Here is a 16,202-nt window from a genome sequence, read left to right as displayed (position 1 = left end):
GAAAAATGGCGGGAAAAGGATCTGAGGGGAAAAATGCACGGAAAAGGGGAAAATCCGGGAGAAAAGGGCGGAGGAAGGTACGAGGAGAAAGGGAGGGCATGGGGATGAAGGAGGGAGTCAGAGTGGGGGATACAGGAGGAGAAAGAGGGGGAAAATGGAGAGGGCAGAGTGAGGGTGAAAACAATGGGAGAATGAGCAACAAGATGGGGGCAGAATGAGGGAACGAATGGGAGAACAAGGTGGGAGAGTGAGGGAGAAATGGACAGAAAGCGAGGGGGAAATGAGAGCAGAGGATGAGGGGGTTTATCCTGGAAAAAGGAGGATTGAGAGACCCCATTGCTCCCTCCAATTCCGTGGAATGAGGCTGGGGGTGAGATCCCTTCTCCCGATGGATAATTGAGGATAATTCCTGGAAAGGGTTGCCCCACCCTGAGATACAGAATTGCAATCTTGGAATTATCCCAAAAAAAGCCTGGATGTGGCACGTGGGGACGCTGTTCAGGGGTGACCAGGTTGGATTTGATGATCCCAAAGGTCTTTTTCAACCTCAGCTTTTCCATGGAAAGGGGTGAGGAGAGAGAGAATGGAACGGGAAATGGGGAAGAGAAGGGGCAGAGGAGGTTTGGGGGATAAAATAGAAAGGGGGCTGAGGGTTGGGTGGGAAATGAGGGATAAATTGGGGGTGGGGGAATGAATAAACAAGGGCCAGGAGAGGGTGAAAATCGAGATAAGTGAGGATGGATCCCTCGGATCCCAAATCCCCCCAGATTCCTTATGTCTCTTCATCCTCAAAAATTCCTGCCAAAAATTCTCATTTTTGAGGTCTTTTCCCTTTTTATCAAACCTGAATTAACTAAATATCCCCAAATTCATCCCCCAGGACAGAGGTCACCCATAGACCCCATGGCGAGTGTGGTTTGATGTCAACTTCCAGGTGAGTTCCTCACTTCCAGGTGAGTTCCTCTCTCTTTTTCCTCCTTAATTCCGCATCCCACCTGTGTTTTTTTTTCCCTGTTTGTTGAGAATTTGCCTTTTTCCCCCAAGGTCACCCCCTAGTCAAACCTTCCTCCCTCCTCCTCCTCCTCCTCCTCCTCCTCCTCCTCCTCCTCCTCCTGCTGGTAATCCCAGGCCGGCTGTTGCTGGCACTCATCCCCAGCTCGGTTCCCGGCTCCGGCCACGCCGGGGGTTCAAGCACTGACCGCTGGCGTGGGCGGCGTTAATCCGCTGCCCGGAAATCCCGGGATAACGAGGAAGTTGGGAGAGAGGCCTGTGCCCCTGCTGGGCTCAATTAACGATTCCATCCTTGATTGATTCCACAATAAACTCCCCAGAAAGGGAGGGGAGCGGGCGCTGAGTCACGGCTGCTCCGGATGACTCAAATTCTTGGAATCGGGAGTAAATCAGCAAGTTTGGCAACAGCAGTTTGCATAAATCATTAATTCGGGGAGTGATTAATTAGGGGAGAAGTGAAGGAGGCTCCAGTCCTGTGGAAAGGGATCCCAAATGATTTATTTGTTAATTGAAAATGAATTAAGGAATTTGGGTTTCTTGCAGGAGATGAGATTGGGGGGAAAAAAAGAGTTTCGGGGATAAAATTTGGGATAATTTCAGGGATAATTACAATAATTCTGGGGATAATTTCAGGGGTTTATAGCAGGGAAGAGAGGAAGGAGGAAGGGAGTGAGAAAAGCAAAATCACCTTTTCATGGTTAAAAAAACCCCTCCAAATTTGGCAAATGAAAGGAGTTTTTCCAGGACTGGAGCAGAGGGGGATGAGTTGGGGGAGAACAGAAAGGAGTGGACGAGCTCCCGGATCAAAGCTGGAACACCCCAAAAGTCAGCCCTGGGATGTGGAAGGGAAAAAACTGGGGCAGAAAAAGGACGAAACGGGAAGAAAAGGGGATTTTGGCTGATTTTGGTTATTTCGAAACGGCTCCAGCAGCGACGGTTTCGCAATTCCTGGGCCGAGGTGGGGCTCAAACAGCTCCATCTTTAAATCACTGATTACGGTGGAACCCAGGAAAATTGGGGCGAAATCCAGGAAAAAAAAAGTCCATCCACGTTGTCCCAACCCACCCCGTGCTGGAAAGCCCCCAAACCACAGAAACCCGCCCAAAACGAGCCGCTCTGGGCCGGCTGTTTGTCTGAGCAGCAGCTGCGGTGTGCTTGTGGGACAGGAGGGGACGCAGAGCCACGCTCCCATCCCAATCCCCGCGGTTAATTAATCACAAACATCCCTGGGGCTAATTAATCACAAACGAGGCTCTGAAATGGCTGGAATTGGTTTGGGGAGGAAAAATCCCAAAAGAAATAAAATGTGGAGAGAGTGTGGGGCGAGAAGAGAGTTTAGAGCAGGGAAGAGTTGGATCAAATAGAAATTCAACCTGATGGAGCCTAATTAACCTCAGTTTGCTGCTTCTTTTACGGACAAAAACCTTGGAAAATGGGTTCATCCCCAAATTCTGGGTGTTCGCACCAAAAGCGGTTCGGGTTTACCGACGCAGGGGGAGGGGAAGGAAGAGGCGGGACAAGGCTTCGTTAACGAGAATCTAATGAGTCATTAGTCAGATAATCTAAATTAGACTCGTTAGGCAATGAGGAACAGCACCGGGGGCAGGAGGGGCCGCGACTCCGCCCTGGCGGGATCCCGGCCTCGCTCTGGGCTCGAACTGCCAGGAATCGGCGAAAGGATGGAATTTGTGGCGGGAGCCCGGCCAAGGAGGCCCCGCGGGTCCCGCCCTGTCCCGGGGGCTCCTCCACCAGCAGCGCTTCCAGCGCTTCCAGCGGGGATATTGTCCCCGTTCCCCGAAATCCAGCTGGAATTCCCCTCGGCATTCCCTGTTCCCACTCCACCCAAACCATCCGCGGCGGATCCGTCGGTGCCGGGATCCGCCTGCGCCTCACGTGGGGATTTTTGGTTGGTTTTGCATCTCCTCGACGATTTCCAGCTCCGCTTCGGCCCCAGAGGGGTTTTTTGGCCCCTCCACGGATTGAGTTCCTAAAACAAGAGCTCCGCTGGGATTTCCCAGCTCCTCCACGGGCAGTTTGGCTTCTCCACAGGGACGCAGAGCCCGGTGCAGATTTCCCGGTGGAGATTTCCCCATCTCTGGGATTTTCAAAGGATTTCGCGGAGCAGAAGTTGAGGTGACAGCGCCGTGGCGGTTCAGGAGGTTCAGAGCCGTGGAGAACAAACCCCGCTGTCCCCCCGAATCCTCCTGGCCGGAATCTTTGGGAATTCATCCCGCGGGGTCCATCGCGTTTCCCGCGGTCAGCTCTGGCACCGAGGAGGCTGGGAGAGCTCGGGGGCTAAATCCGGCTCATCCCCGAGGCCGAAACTTCACCTGGCGTGAGGAAGCGCGGGAATCCGAGCTGGAATCTGAGATCCGCATCCCAAAACCACCCACAGTCCTCCTCGCCGTCCGTTTCCCGACGCCTTCGCCCGGCGCCGCGCTCACGTCAGGATCTCCGGCCGCGCCCCGGCGCCGCGCTCGGCCCGGTGCCTGTCCATGACCTGCAGCACGTCCTCCAGGATGGACGGCCCCAGGTCCACGTGCAGGGACAGCAGCGAGCCGGCGTGCGACAGGAAGGGCTCGGCCTCGCCGTTGGCGGCCGCGGCCAGCCGGGGGCACGGCGACGGCGGCGACGGCGCGGCCTCGTCCAGGTGCAGCCGCGGGGGCTTCGGCGGGGCCTGCGCCGCGGGCAGGGTCAGGGCCTGCGCCGCGCCGAGCGCCGGCAGCGAAATGGCGTTCTTGAGCAGCGGCGACGGCGCCGCCGCCTCGCCGCCCGACACGGTGGCCGCGCGCGAGAACTCGAACGGCGCCGCCGCCTCGGCGCCGCGCTCGCCGGCGTCGGCGCGGGGCAGCAGGTGGAACTTGCCCTGCAGGAAGGAGACGTCCCCGAACGTGTCGCCCTCGCCGCCGCTGCCCACGTGGATGGTGTGGCGGAAGTCGCCCAGCGGAGGGCTGATCATGTCCGAGGACAGGATGTCCCGCAGCTTCTCCTTCTTGCCCTTGCGGCTGCCCCTCTTCAGGTAGATCGGCACCTTGGTGGACATGGCGGGCTCAGCACAGCCTGGGGAGGAACGGGGAGAGGGAAACGCTCAGCTCCGACGCCTCAACGCGAGGCACGTCCTCACCCCCGGGAACGACCGGACCTTCCGACACCCCGAGGAGCGGGAACGGCAGCCAGGCGGGGCTGGGAGGGAGGGCAGCGCGGAAATCCAGGGGATTTGGGTTTTTAGGGAGGAGTCGGGGCGTGGAGCTGGAGGGCAGGAGAGCAGAGTGGTGGGGAGAGGCGTTTCGAACCCAAAAGGGATTTTCTCAGCCCGATCTGGTCTCAGCCCCACCCAGCCCAGCTGAAGTAAAAACCAGAGGTTTTGGAGATTTGGGGCCGGAAGGGGAAGGAAGTTGGGGTTTCCCCTGTTTCAGCCGTGAACTCGGAGTTCGGCCGTCAGATCTGGGCTGGATTTCCCAGCTCAGGGCAGAAATGAGGCAAAAATGGGAATTTTTGGTGCCGCGAGTGCATCCAGCCTTGGGATTCGCCTCGGTGGGAGGGAGACAGGGATGGAGCGGGTTTGGGGCCGCCAGAACGTTCCCTGTTAAATCAGCGAGCGGCAAGTTCTGGAGGTTTTCACCCTTAGCACGAATTTCCAGGGGGAAAAAAATTCCACCCGTCCCCGGTGGTTTTGTAAACGCGGCGCCGCCGGCAAGGACGGAGCTGCGTGAGGGATTTAGGGACGGGTTTGTCCTGAGGGGCCGGGGAGGATTTATCCCTAAAAACACAACAACACCAGCGATGCCCCGAGGGATGGAAAATCCCATTTCCCCTTCACCGCTCCAAACCTCCCCCGATCCCGACTGCCGCCCTCCCGTTCCCTGCTTTTGGGGAATATTCCCTCAGAATTCCCTGCTTTTGGGGAAAACTCCCTCAGAATTCCCTGTTTTTAGGGAATATTCCCTTATTATCCCCTGTTTTTAGGGAATATTCCCTTACTATCCAGTTTTTAGGAAATACTCCCTCATTATCCCTTATGTTAAGGAAATATTCCCTTATCATCTCCTGTTTTCAGGAAATACTCCCTTACTATCTTGTTTTCATGGAATTCTCCCCCGTTTTCATGGAATTCTCCCCCGTTTTCATGGAATTCTCCCCCATTCTCCCCTGTTATCATCCATTTTCATGGAATTCTCCCCCGTTTTTATGGAATTCTCCCCCGTTATTCCCCGTTTTCCCCCCGATCCCCCCAGACCCCGTTACCGACCGGTGCCGGCGCTGCTCCCGAGGCCTCGAGGGAAGGGAAGGGAGAAGATCCCGGGATCCTGGGGAGGGGAGAGGATCCCTGGGAAGGGAGAGGATCCCGGGAAGGGAGAGGATCCGGGGAAGGGAGAGGATCCCGGGAAGGGGAGAGGATCCGGGGAGGGGAGAGGATCCCGGGAAGGGGAGAGGATCCCGGGAAGGGAGAGGATCCCGGGAAGGGGAGAGGATCCGGGGAGGGGAGAGGATCCCGGGAAGGGAGAGGATCCCGGGGCGATCCCGGGGATCGGGGCAGGGCCCGGCCCCGGCCCCGTGCGGCGGCTCCGGGCGGGAGAATCCTGACGGTGCAGAATGCGGCGCCGCTAATCCCGGGATTACCGCGGCACGGACGGGACGGGACGGGAGGGGGCGGCGGCACCGGGCTGGCAGCAGCGACAGCGACAGCGACAGGGACAGGGACAGGGAATCTGCCTTTGGAATCGGGACTGGCACCGCGGCCGTGGGGAACCGGCCGGGAAAAGGGGAACTGAAGGGGAAAAAGTGGGGTGGGAAGGGGGGAAAAAGTGAAATTGGAGGGAAAAAAACAGGGCTGTAGGGGAAAAAAATGGAATTATAGGGGGGGAAATGGGTTTGTGGGGGAAAGAAGTGGACTTGGAGGGAATAGTTTGGATTTGGAGGGGAAAAGGCTCTGAAATGTGGGTTCCTGGGTGAGGCTGAGGATGATGATGATGATGATGATGATGATGATGATAGGGATGCACATCCCGGAGCCCTGGGATCGTTCCCCTCCTGCAGATCCCTTTTCCCACCCCAAACTGCCCTCCCTGACCTCAGGCCCTCCCCCCAGGCCGGGACAAAGCCCCGGGAAAAGCCGGGAATGTTCCGGGAGCTGCGAGAGGGAAATCCCGGGAATGGGGGCGATTCCAGCCCCGAAACCCCGGAAATGGGGGAAATCCCGGGAATGGGGGCGATTCCAGCCCCGAAACCCGGGAATGGGGGAAATCCCGGGAATGGGGGCGATTCCAGCCCCGAAACCCCGGAAATGGGGGAAATCCCGGGAATGGGGGTGGTTCCAGTCCTGAAATCCTGGGAATGGGGGAAATCCCGGGAACAGGGGCGATTCCAGCCCTGAAACCCCAGGAATGGGGGCAATTCCAGCCCCGAAACCCGGAAATAGGGGAAATCCTGGGAATGGGGGCAATTCCAGCCCTGAAATCCCCTCCTCCCCATCCTTGCTGGGAGATCCCAACAGCTGGAAAATGGGCTGGGAAAGGAGGAAAACGCGAGGAAAGCTCCAAGGAAGAACTCGTTTCTGGGAGTTTCCATCCCTGAAATCCCAGGAGAACCCAGGACACCCCAGAAGGACGAGTCAGGAACGAGGAAAACTGGGAAAAACAGGAAAAAAACGGGGAAAAAATGGATGTTTTCCCCAGGATCCGAGTGGGAGGAGCTCCAGGAGACGCTCCGACCCTTGGAATCGCCTGAATCAGCAGATTCGATTCCGGCGGATGAAAATTTGAGGGATTTTTCCCTCTTTCCATCGATTCCAGCTCCAACAGAGGAAATCCTGTTCCTTTTCCATCTTTTTTTGGTGATTTAGGGTTTGGATTGGGAGGGATTTGGGCTCTTTTTTTTGCGATTTACAGGAAAATTTTGTCCCTTTTCCAGCACTTCGGGCTTCGGCACGTCCAGGGTTTTCATTTTCCACCTGTTCTTGGAAATTCAGGCTCCAGCTCAGGAGAAATTTGGGATCTTTTTGCCTCTTGCCACAAATTTACCTCTCACGCCCTGGAAATTTCCTTCCTTTTCCACCTGATTTTGGAAATTCCTCCCTCAGTCTGAAATTCTCTGCCCATTTTCAGCCCTTTGAGCTTCAGGACCTCAACATTTTTACTTCCCCCCCCCCCCCCCGTTTTTCCTTAAAAATTCCAACTTCCTGCCCATTTCCAGCATTTTGGGCCCTTCCACACAGAAATTTGGGGGTTTTTTTGGGCCGATTTTCAGGAATTTCGGCGCTGTCTGAGCAGCCCTTCCCCACCCCGCTGCAATGCCATCCTCGTTTTCCCCGGGCGGGGTTTCGGGGATGGAATTAAAACCCCTTTTCCCACGGGAATGGCCCGAGGGAGGAGCAGCCTCCAAAACCTCCTCGGGTTCCTCCCATTCCTCCCCTGCGGACCCGTTCCAGCTTTTTTCGGTGCCGATTGGAATCCCCTCCTCCCTGCGAGGGAGATTTGCCCCGGGCTCGCTCCAGAGGATGGATTTCCCCCCAAAAAAGGATGGAAATGCCCCATTTCCCTGCGGGAGAGAGGAAGAGGAGCCCTTTGGGATGAAGCCCGTGGGGATTTTTAGGGGATGGGGATTTTGGGAGCGGCGCCAGGACCCGTCCGTGAGATCCGACCCCGCTCCGGGCACGGGAAAAGCTGGAATTGGTTAAAATCGGTTAAACCCGGGAAAAATCCCCCCGGTCCCACCTCGGGAATCCAGCGGAGAGTCCGGGCCGGGGGCAGCGGAGCGGGGACGATTCCATGCCGGGGGACAGCGCCGGGGCTCCTCCCTTTTCCCAGGAAAAGCCCGAATTCGGGACGATCCCAGGGGAAGCCGGAGGATGAGGAAGGAAGAAAGGAAGAAATCTCGGCCACACCCCGATCCCTCCCGGTGCCCCCGGTGCCAAAAAATCCACGGGAAAAGCCAAAATCCAGGAAAATCCAGGAAAAGCCAAAATCCAGGCGAAGCGGCAGCGGCTCCTCCCGGGCCGGAATTGTCGGGAAGTGGCGCAGGAGCGGCCGCAGCTCGGGGACGGGGTCGGAGTCCGCTCGGGCTCCCGGGCCACTCCTTGGAGCGGGGCTCGGGAATGCGGGGCTCGGGAATGCGGGGGCTCGGGAATGCGGGGCTCGGGAATCCGGGGGTTCGGGAATGCGGGGGCTCGGGAATGCGGGGGTTCGGGAATGCGGGGCTCGGGAATCCGGGGGTTCAGGAATCCGGGGGCTCGGGAATGCGGGGATTCTCCTATTCGCTGGAAAGAACGCCCGGAAAGCGCCGGGCCGGGATCCGGGGCTGGCCCGCGGCTGCTCCGGGGCTGTTCCCGGAGCTGTTCCGGGGATCCAGGGGCTGGTCCTGGAGCTATTCCAGTGATTCCGGGGATGTTCCTGGAGCTATTCCAGAGATCCAGGGGCTGTTCCTGGAGCTATTCCAGTGATTCCGGGGCCGTTCCAGAGATCCAGGGGCTGTTCCAGTGATTCCGGGGCTGTTCCTGGAGCTATTCCAGGGATCCAGGGGCTGTTCCTGGAGCTATTCCAGTGATTCCGGGGCTGTTCCTGGAGCTATTCCAGTGATTCCGGGGCTGTTCCAGTGATCCCGGGGCCGTTCCGGGGCTCCGCCGCTGCTCTGAGCCGGGAGCGGGCGGAGCCGGGGGCTCCCAATTAAGCGCTGCTTTAATTAATGCGGGGGGGGGGCTGTGGGGGAAGGATCCGCTCTTTTTTCCTGGATCAAAGGAAGGAATCGCTGCTTTCCCTTTAAATCCGGGATGTGACAGCGCCGCCGGCGGGGCCGGGAGGGCAGGAAGAGCTGTGCCCGCCCTCCCCGCGGCATCCCGGGATTGCGAGCGGATCCCTTCCCTTCCCTTCCCTTCCCTTCCCTTCCCTTCCCTTCCCTTCCCTTCCCTTCCCTTCCCTTCCCTTCCCTTCCCTTCCCTTCCCTTCCCTTCCCTTCCCTTCCCTTCCCGCAGGCGTCACCTGCGGACCCCGGGATCGGGATCGGGGCCGGGATTCGGGATCGGGGCCGGGATCAGGGATCCAGGATCGAGGATTTGGGATCGTGGCCAGGATTTGGGATCAGGGCTGGAATTCGGGATCGGGGCCGGGATCCGGTATCGGGATTTGGGATCAGGGCCGGGATCCAGGATCGAGGATTTGGGATAGGGGCTGGGATCCGGGATCGCTCCCGGCGCGGCCGCTCCCGAGCGGATTCCAGGCCCCAGCCCGGCCTCTCTTCCCTTCCCGGGAATTCCCGGAGCTCCCTCGGCCTCTCCCCGGGAAGAGCCCCGAAAATGAAGCTTGGAAAAAGCCCAGCGGGATCAGATCCCTGCCCTAAACCCCAAACCCCTTGGGAATCGCTGAATTGAATCCCGAATTTGGGATGGGATTGAACGGCAAGGGCTCTGTGGGAAGAGCTGGAATTCCCAAGATTCCCCCAGGCCGCGGCTCGGGCTCTTCCCGCTGGCTTTTAACCAAAATCGGAGTTTTTCCAAGGGAAACTGAGGCTGGGGGGGGGGGGGGAAACTGGGAGGAGATCGGGTTCTGCTCCCCTCCCCTGCAGGTGCAAAAAAAAAAAGGAAATAAAGGCGGAAATAGGAGGAGAATAAGATTTTATGGATGTTGGGAAAAGTGAATTTGATTCGGGGGGAGAAGTGCTGGAATTGGGCGAAGGACAGAGGAGGGAGCGGGAGGTGACCTCGGCCCTTCCCGACGGCTCCGTGCGGATGTTTGGGGAGAAAAAGGAGAATTTTGGGAAACGCCGGCCGCACGCCGGAGGCACGAGGGGAATCTCCCTCCCCAGCCCCAGTTTTCCCCGGTTTTACCCCAAAATCCACCCCTCGATTTACATTTTCCCTCAGGAAACGACACCGGCACAGGCAGAAACTTTAATTCGTTTTCACCTTCATCATCATCATCATCATCATCATCATCAGTTTGGGGCAAAAAGTTTGGGAAAAGGGTGGAAGGCAGCCCCGAGGCTGGTTATTCCTGGAAGCAGCAGCACCAGGAACCCGTAATTAATTGCAGTTTAATTAGTCCAAGCCCCCTAACGAGGCCCCCGCAGGCGAGGGGCGACGCCAGGATTGCCCTTCCCGAATTCCACCTTCCCAGGGGCGAATCCTGGATCCTTCTGGGGAAACCCTCCACGCGCAGAATGAGTTTGGGGTTTTTAATCGGAGTTCCAGGAGCTTTAATCGGAATCCCAGGAGCTTTAACCCCAGTTCAGGAGTTTCAGCCCCAATTCCAGGAGTTTTAACTGGAATTCCAGCAGTTTCAGTCCCATTTCCAGCACTTTCATCCCCAGTTCCTGCTCCGCCGCCGCGGGTGGGGAACGGGCAGAGCCGGGCGCTCAAATCCTCACCACCTGGGCGGCCACGCAGGGGCTGCTCCGGGGGGCGTCCCCAGCACTCTTGGCAGGACTGTCCCCATCCCTGTCCCCGGGATTGTCCCCAGCACTCTCTGCGGGACTGTCCCCAGAGCCGTCCCTGGTTCCGTCCGCGGTTCCGTCCCCGCGCCGCTCCCGGCGCAGCAGCAGCCGCCCGTAGGTGCCCCCGGCCTGGCCCTTGGTCAAACGCCCGGGGTTGATGCAGACGCAGCCCAGGACGTCCTGCGGGGACAGGGATGGGGACAGGGGACAGGGATGGGGACAGGGAAAAGGGACAAGGGAGAGGGATGGGGACAGGGACGGCGATAGGGGACAGCAGAGGGAGTAAAAAATCCATGGGTACACAGAACTAGGACCCCCCAGACCCCAACACCCACCGGACACAGCTGGACCGGGACCCCCCGGCCCACCCAGACCCCAACTCCGGGAGATTTGTGTCCCCCCAGCGCCGCTCCCGGCCCTTCCCGTGGTTTTCCCCGCTGGAATCCCGCCCGGGGGGCTCGGGGGGGCTCGGGGGGGCTGACCTTGACGAAGAAGCGCAGCTCGGACGGCGTCACCAGCACGTCGGGGGTCACCGGCAGCGCCGCGAACGCCGCCAGCGCCTCCCAGTCCACGTTCAGCTCCTCCGAGGGGGGGTACAGGGGGTAGAAACTGCAGCGGGGGGTTTGGGGGGGAAAGAGGGGGTTTGGGGAGGAAAAAGCCATTTTTGGGGAGGAAAAAGGGGGGTTTGGGGAGGAAAAAGGGGAGTTTGGGGAGGACAGAGGGGTTTTAGGGGAAGAAAGAGGGGTTTTAGGGGAGGAAAAAGGGGGTTTTGGGGAGAAAGGAGGAGGTTTTGGGGAGGAAAAAGGGGGTTTTGGGAGGACAGAGCAGTTTTTGGGAGCCCTCACCTGCGCTGGGTCAGGACGTGCCGCAGGATCCGCGTGAAGCGGTCGGAGCCCCCCGAGGAGCTGTGGGAGGAAGGGGAGAGAAACGGGTGAGAAAAGGGAGGAAACGGGAAAAAAGGGATGGGGGAAAAAGGGAAAATGGGAAAGGAAAAGGGGGGGAAAGAGGGGATTGGGGGGGGGAAGGGAAGAGAGAAAAGGGTAAAAAAACGGGAAGCCACGAAAAAAAGGGAGGAAGATTAAAGAAAGGGAAGGAAAGGTCAAAGAAAAAGGGAAAAAGGTTAAAGAAAAAGGGAAAAAGGTTAAAGAAACAGGGGGAAAAGTCAAAAAAAAGGAGGAAAAGGTTAAAAAGAGGCAACCTGCTGATCTCCTCAGCCCCCATGTGGAAGAGGAGGTCGGTGGAGGTGAGGCCGAAGACGACGCCGTCGATGTCCAGCGTGCAGGGCTCGGGCACCAGGAGCACGCGCTGGACACACGGACACGGGCTGGACACACGGACACACCAGGACAGCCCTGGGGAGCCCCAGGATGCCCCAAAGCCACCCCAGAACGCCCCAAAGCTCCTGAAATGCCCCAAAGCCACCTGAGAAAGCCCCAAATCTGCTCTGGAATGCCCCGAATTCGCCCTGAATGACCCCAAAACTCCCCCAAATTGCACCGAGTTTCCTTCAAGCCCCCAAAACGTTCCCCAAAATCCCCGGGGCCGAGCTGGATTTGCTGCAGGAACATCAGATCCGCTCCCGAGGGACGAAGAATCCTTAAAGGAAGGAATCTGAGCCCAAAAAGGGCTGGGAGGGGCCTTGGGAGCTCCGGAACTCCAACCCTTCGCCGCGGCAGCAGGAAAAGGGGGATTTCAGCCCAAATCCCAGCGGGGTTTGCCAGGGGGGGGTGGGCACCTCCTGGGGGTTCATTTTTTTGGGGAGAAAAAGCAGGATTTGGGGGCCGGTACCACTCTGTCCTCCTTGGGCAGCTCCGGGAGGGAGAAGGGCGGCTGCGGGTACACGAAGTCGTGGGAGACGTCGCGCAGCGAGGGCACCAGCACGAGCTGGGAGCCGGCGCTGGGGAGAAGAGGGAAAAACCGGATCGGGGCAGGGAAAAAGAGAGAGTTTTGGGGCGAAAAGCGGCGGTTTTGGGGGAAAAAACCCCCGGGGGAGCGGGGAGTTTGGCGGCACCTGCGGGTGCCCTCGATGATGGTCCTGAGGCAGAGGCGGAACACGTCGGAGAAGGGGCTCAGGAGCTGGCAGCTCTGCACGGGGGCAAGCGCAGGGTTGGACCCCTGCCCGGGATTTTGGGGAGCTGGCGCCGCCCCAAATCCGCAGGGACCGAGGGGGTTTGGTGGGGGAATCCCTCCTCACCTCCACCTGCTCGTGTTTGGCGTCCAGGAAGGGCCCGAGCTGTGGGGAAATCGGCAAAAAAATCAATTTAAATCACCCCCAAAAAGCGAATTTTTAATGGTTCTCGTCGAGGAACCCCAGGCTCAGCCCACGCTCCCCAAGGTTCAGGGAAAACGAGGCCAAAAAGGGGAAAACGGAGGCGTCGGGCCCAGGCAGGGATCAGGATTCCACTCCCAGGGCAGCGTTTGCTCCTAAAACTGAGCTTTGCTGCCGCTTTGGGGTGAGAAATGGGGATTTTGGGGGTTGCTGGGTGAGAAATGAGAGGTTTTGGGCACTTTTAGGTGAAAAATGAGAGGGTTTGGGCACTTTTAGGTGAAAAATGGGTATTTTAGGGTTCAGCAGTGGATTTTCATGTGAATTTTGAAGGGTTTGGAGCCTCCCCAGCGTTCCAAGGCTGCGGGGTCGGGTTAATAACGATGAAGGTAATTAAATATTCATCGTTAACGAGGGATTAATTGGGATCTCCTCACCAGGACGCAGACGTCGGGGCGGTCACGGGCCACGACGTCCAGGAGGTCGCTCAGGGGCTCGAAGGCGACGCTGTCCGAGGGCGTGAAGGGGCCACAGGCCACCAGCACCATCCTCTGCTCTGGGGAGAGGAGATTTGGGGAAAAATGGGGGGGTTTTGGGGAAAAAATGGGGTTTGGGGATGGGAAATGGGGGGGTTTGGGGGATGGAAATGGGAACGTGGGGAGGAAAAAAGGGAAATGGGGAGAAAAAGTGGCTTGGGGACAATAAAAAGGGGGGATTTAGGGACAAAAAGGGAGATTTGGGATCCTAAGATGGGGGTTTGGGGGTAAAAAAGGAGTTTGGGAGGGGGAAAAGGGGGATTTGGGGACAAAAAGGAGGATTTGGGGGACAAAAATCAGAGCTGGGAACAAAAAGAAAGGGGTTTGGGGGAGAAAAAGGGGATTTGGGGACAGAAATGGGGACAAAAAGCGGAGGCCCCAGGGCTCACCTGCCATCGGCTCCGTGGGGGTGTGGAAGGGCAGAGGGACCCCCTGGGGGAAGGGCAGGAGTGTCCAAAAATGCCCCAATTGCAGCCCAAAATCCCCAATTGCCCCAATTCCACCCCAATTGCACCACAAATGCCCCAATTGCACCCCAAATTCCACCCCAAATCTGACCCAAATTCCACCCCAAATCCCCCAGTTCCAGCCCAATTCCACCCTAAATCCCCCGATTCCGCCCCAAATCCACCCCAAATGCCCCAATTCTGCTCCAAACGCCCAAATTCCGCCCTAAATCCCCCAATTCTGCCCCAATTCCACCCCAAAAGCCCCCAGGAGCGGGGTCACCTCGTAGAGCTTGGTCACCAGCATCCTCCTGCCCGTGCTGTTGGTGCCTTCCAGAGCCACCACCTGAGGGACACCGGGATTGGGGACAGACGGCGGAAAACGGGGAGAAAGCCCGGGAATCCCGGAAAAGGAGCGGGGACGGGGGGAAATGGGGAAAAAGGGGCAGGAATTGGGGAAAAGGGGAGGAACGGAGGGGAAAATGGGGAAAAAGGGGCAGGAATTGGGGAAAAGGGGGGGAAAAGGGGCAGGGAGGGAAGGGGACCCCCCCAAAGCCTCACCTGTCCTGGGAACAGGGAATATTCCGGAAGCTCCGAGAGGTCCAGTGGGACCTGGGCGCCCCCCGAGTGCTCCCTGTCCCCCAGCAGCAGCACGGATTTGGCGTTGAGCTTCCCGTTGCCGTCACAGGCGATCTGCCCCAGCACCGTCACCGGCTCCTGCCGCAGCCGGCACGGCAGGGGTTAACAGAAACGGGGGAGATTCACCCCAAAATGGGGGGGTTCACCCAAATCGGGGGGGGTTCACCCCAGAACAGGGGGTTTCACCCCAAAAAGGGAGGCTGGGGCCTGACCTGAGCCGGGAGCACGGCTGAGCTGAAGCCGTCCAGGCCGTGGTGCCTCTGCAGGACCTCCCCGAGCTCCTCCATGCGCCCGGCCAGCGCTGCGGGGACACTGCTGTCACCAAACAAACACCCCCTGCCCCATCCTGAGCTGAGGGGACACTGCTGTCACCAAACAAACACCCCCTGACCCATCCTGAGCTGAGGGGACACTGCTGTCACCAAACAAACACCCCCTGACCCTCCCGAGCTGAGGGGACACTGCTGTCACCAAACAAACACCCCCTGCCCCATCCTGAGCTGCGGGGACACTGCTGTCACCAAACACCCCCTGACCCTCCCGAGCTGGGGGTGACCCTAGTGTCACCAAACCCTCCGTTGTCCCCCAAGCCCGGGCTGCGTGTCCCCACCTTCCCGCACGTCCAGCGCCTTCTGGAACATGAACTTGTAGGGTTTGCTGAGGCTCCGCTCGGCGCTGCCGAAGATCCGGACGGCGCAGCCGCCGCGGCCGCTCCAGGCCGGGCCCTGCACGGAGCCCAGCGAGGCCACGACCTCGCCCCCGCCCCCCCGGGACGAGTATTTCTGGGAGGGGGTGACACTGTGGGGAGAAGGAAACCGGGGGCGAGTCAGGCCTGGAGCTGTCCCGCCCCGAAAACGTCGCGGATTTTGGGGTTTCCTCCGTTCTGAGCACGAAGATGAACGGAGCTCGAAGGGATGGGTTCTCTCTGGGAGCAGAGGGATTTGAATCGGGTTTGGTGCTCTGGGGTGATGAACGAGGCTTTAAAATTGACAAACGTTTGCAGCTTTAAAGGCTTTGTGAGTTCGGCGGGGATTTAACACCTCCCCCCCAATTTACAGAGCTGCTCCAACGCTCCAGTTCACCTCCCGCAATGATTGAGGGTTTTAAAGGAAAGGAAGACACAAAAGAGGGAAAAGGGGGGATTCGGGGGAGCCCCCCAGGCCCCCTGACCCACCTCGGGGAGAAGCTGCCGGGGGAGAAGAGCCCGTAGGGGCTGCGGGACGCCGGCGCCCGCTTGGGCCGGGGCGTCTCCGGGGTGGAATTGCTGCGTTTCTGGGAGCCCTGCGGGGAACAGGCGCGGATAAAGGATCTTTCCAGGCCGCTCTCCGGGCAAACCTCGTGGATTTGGGGCGAGGCCCACCTTGGATGGGGTGGTGTAGGCGTCCAGCAGCTCGTCCTCCTGTTCCTCGTCGAGGCTGGCGCTCATTAAGGGGCAAAAACGCTCCTGGTTTGGGGTGACGCCCCCCCAGGAGCCCCAAATCCAATAATTCCTGCCATTCCCAGCCTCCCCCTGGGGATCTGTGACAGCTCGCGGCCCCCCACTTCCCGCCAGACCCCCCCAAAGTGCCGGGGATCTCCTGGGATGTCGGGATCTCCTCGGGATCTCCTTGGGACGCGGGGATACAGCTCCTGGAGCGAGTGGATGTCGTGGAGGAGCCCCCGGCGCTCGTCCCGCCCGCGCCGGCCGCGGCCGCCGCGCTTGGCCAGCACCTGGGGCGGCAGGGAGAGCGCGGGGTGAGCGCTGCCCGCCGCCCCGGGGGCCTCGGGGGCATCCACGGGGAAACCGGGGACCCCCACCTCGTGCTCGAAGGTGTCGAGGCCCTCGGGGGTGAGCTGCAGGTCCAGGTCCTTGCTGGTGACGAAGGCCAGCAGCTCGTTGGC

General features: G+C 59.2%; 2 protein-coding genes across 3 annotated transcripts; both read right to left on the bottom strand.

Annotated features, from left to right (window-relative positions):
- Positions 1-2,778: 2,778 nt before the first annotated feature.
- On the bottom strand, positions 2,779-8,932 carry CDC42EP2 (CDC42 effector protein 2). Of its 2 annotated transcripts, none has more exons than XM_038126597.1 (2): positions 7,725-8,932; positions 2,779-4,071 (listed from the first exon to the last, which is right to left on the bottom strand). In XM_038126597.1, exon 2 carries the CDS (start codon positions 4,052-4,054, stop codon positions 3,452-3,454), a length of 603 nt encoding a protein of 200 aa, XP_037982525.1. In that variant the 5' UTR covers positions 4,055-4,071; positions 7,725-8,932; the 3' UTR covers positions 2,779-3,451. The 2 variants fall into 2 exon arrangements, with proteins under 2 accessions (XP_037982525.1, XP_037982526.1); XM_038126598.1 differs by lacking the exon at positions 7,725-8,932 and adding an exon at positions 5,261-5,406.
- A 946-nt stretch (positions 8,933-9,878) lies between these two features.
- Positions 9,879-16,202, bottom strand: POLA2 (DNA polymerase alpha 2, accessory subunit; the record flags this gene model as incomplete). Its single annotated transcript, XM_038126514.1, has 17 exons — positions 9,879-10,614; positions 10,917-11,043; positions 11,280-11,339; positions 11,633-11,739; positions 12,223-12,331; positions 12,446-12,519; positions 12,629-12,667; positions 13,138-13,256; positions 13,626-13,668; positions 13,966-14,028; positions 14,244-14,399; positions 14,534-14,622; positions 14,932-15,119; positions 15,496-15,602; positions 15,682-15,736; positions 15,946-16,031; positions 16,119-16,202. Coding segments are annotated over 17 exons (1,764 nt in total), but the record flags the coding sequence as incomplete, so codon positions are not given.

Source organism: Motacilla alba, unplaced genomic scaffold (genome assembly GCF_015832195.1).
Source record: "Motacilla alba alba isolate MOTALB_02 unplaced genomic scaffold, Motacilla_alba_V1.0_pri HiC_scaffold_35, whole genome shotgun sequence".
NCBI classification, from domain to species: domain Eukaryota; kingdom Metazoa; phylum Chordata; class Aves; order Passeriformes; family Motacillidae; genus Motacilla; species Motacilla alba.
Note: the sequence above shows the minus strand (reverse complement) of the source record. Positions and strands in the feature narration are given on the sequence as shown.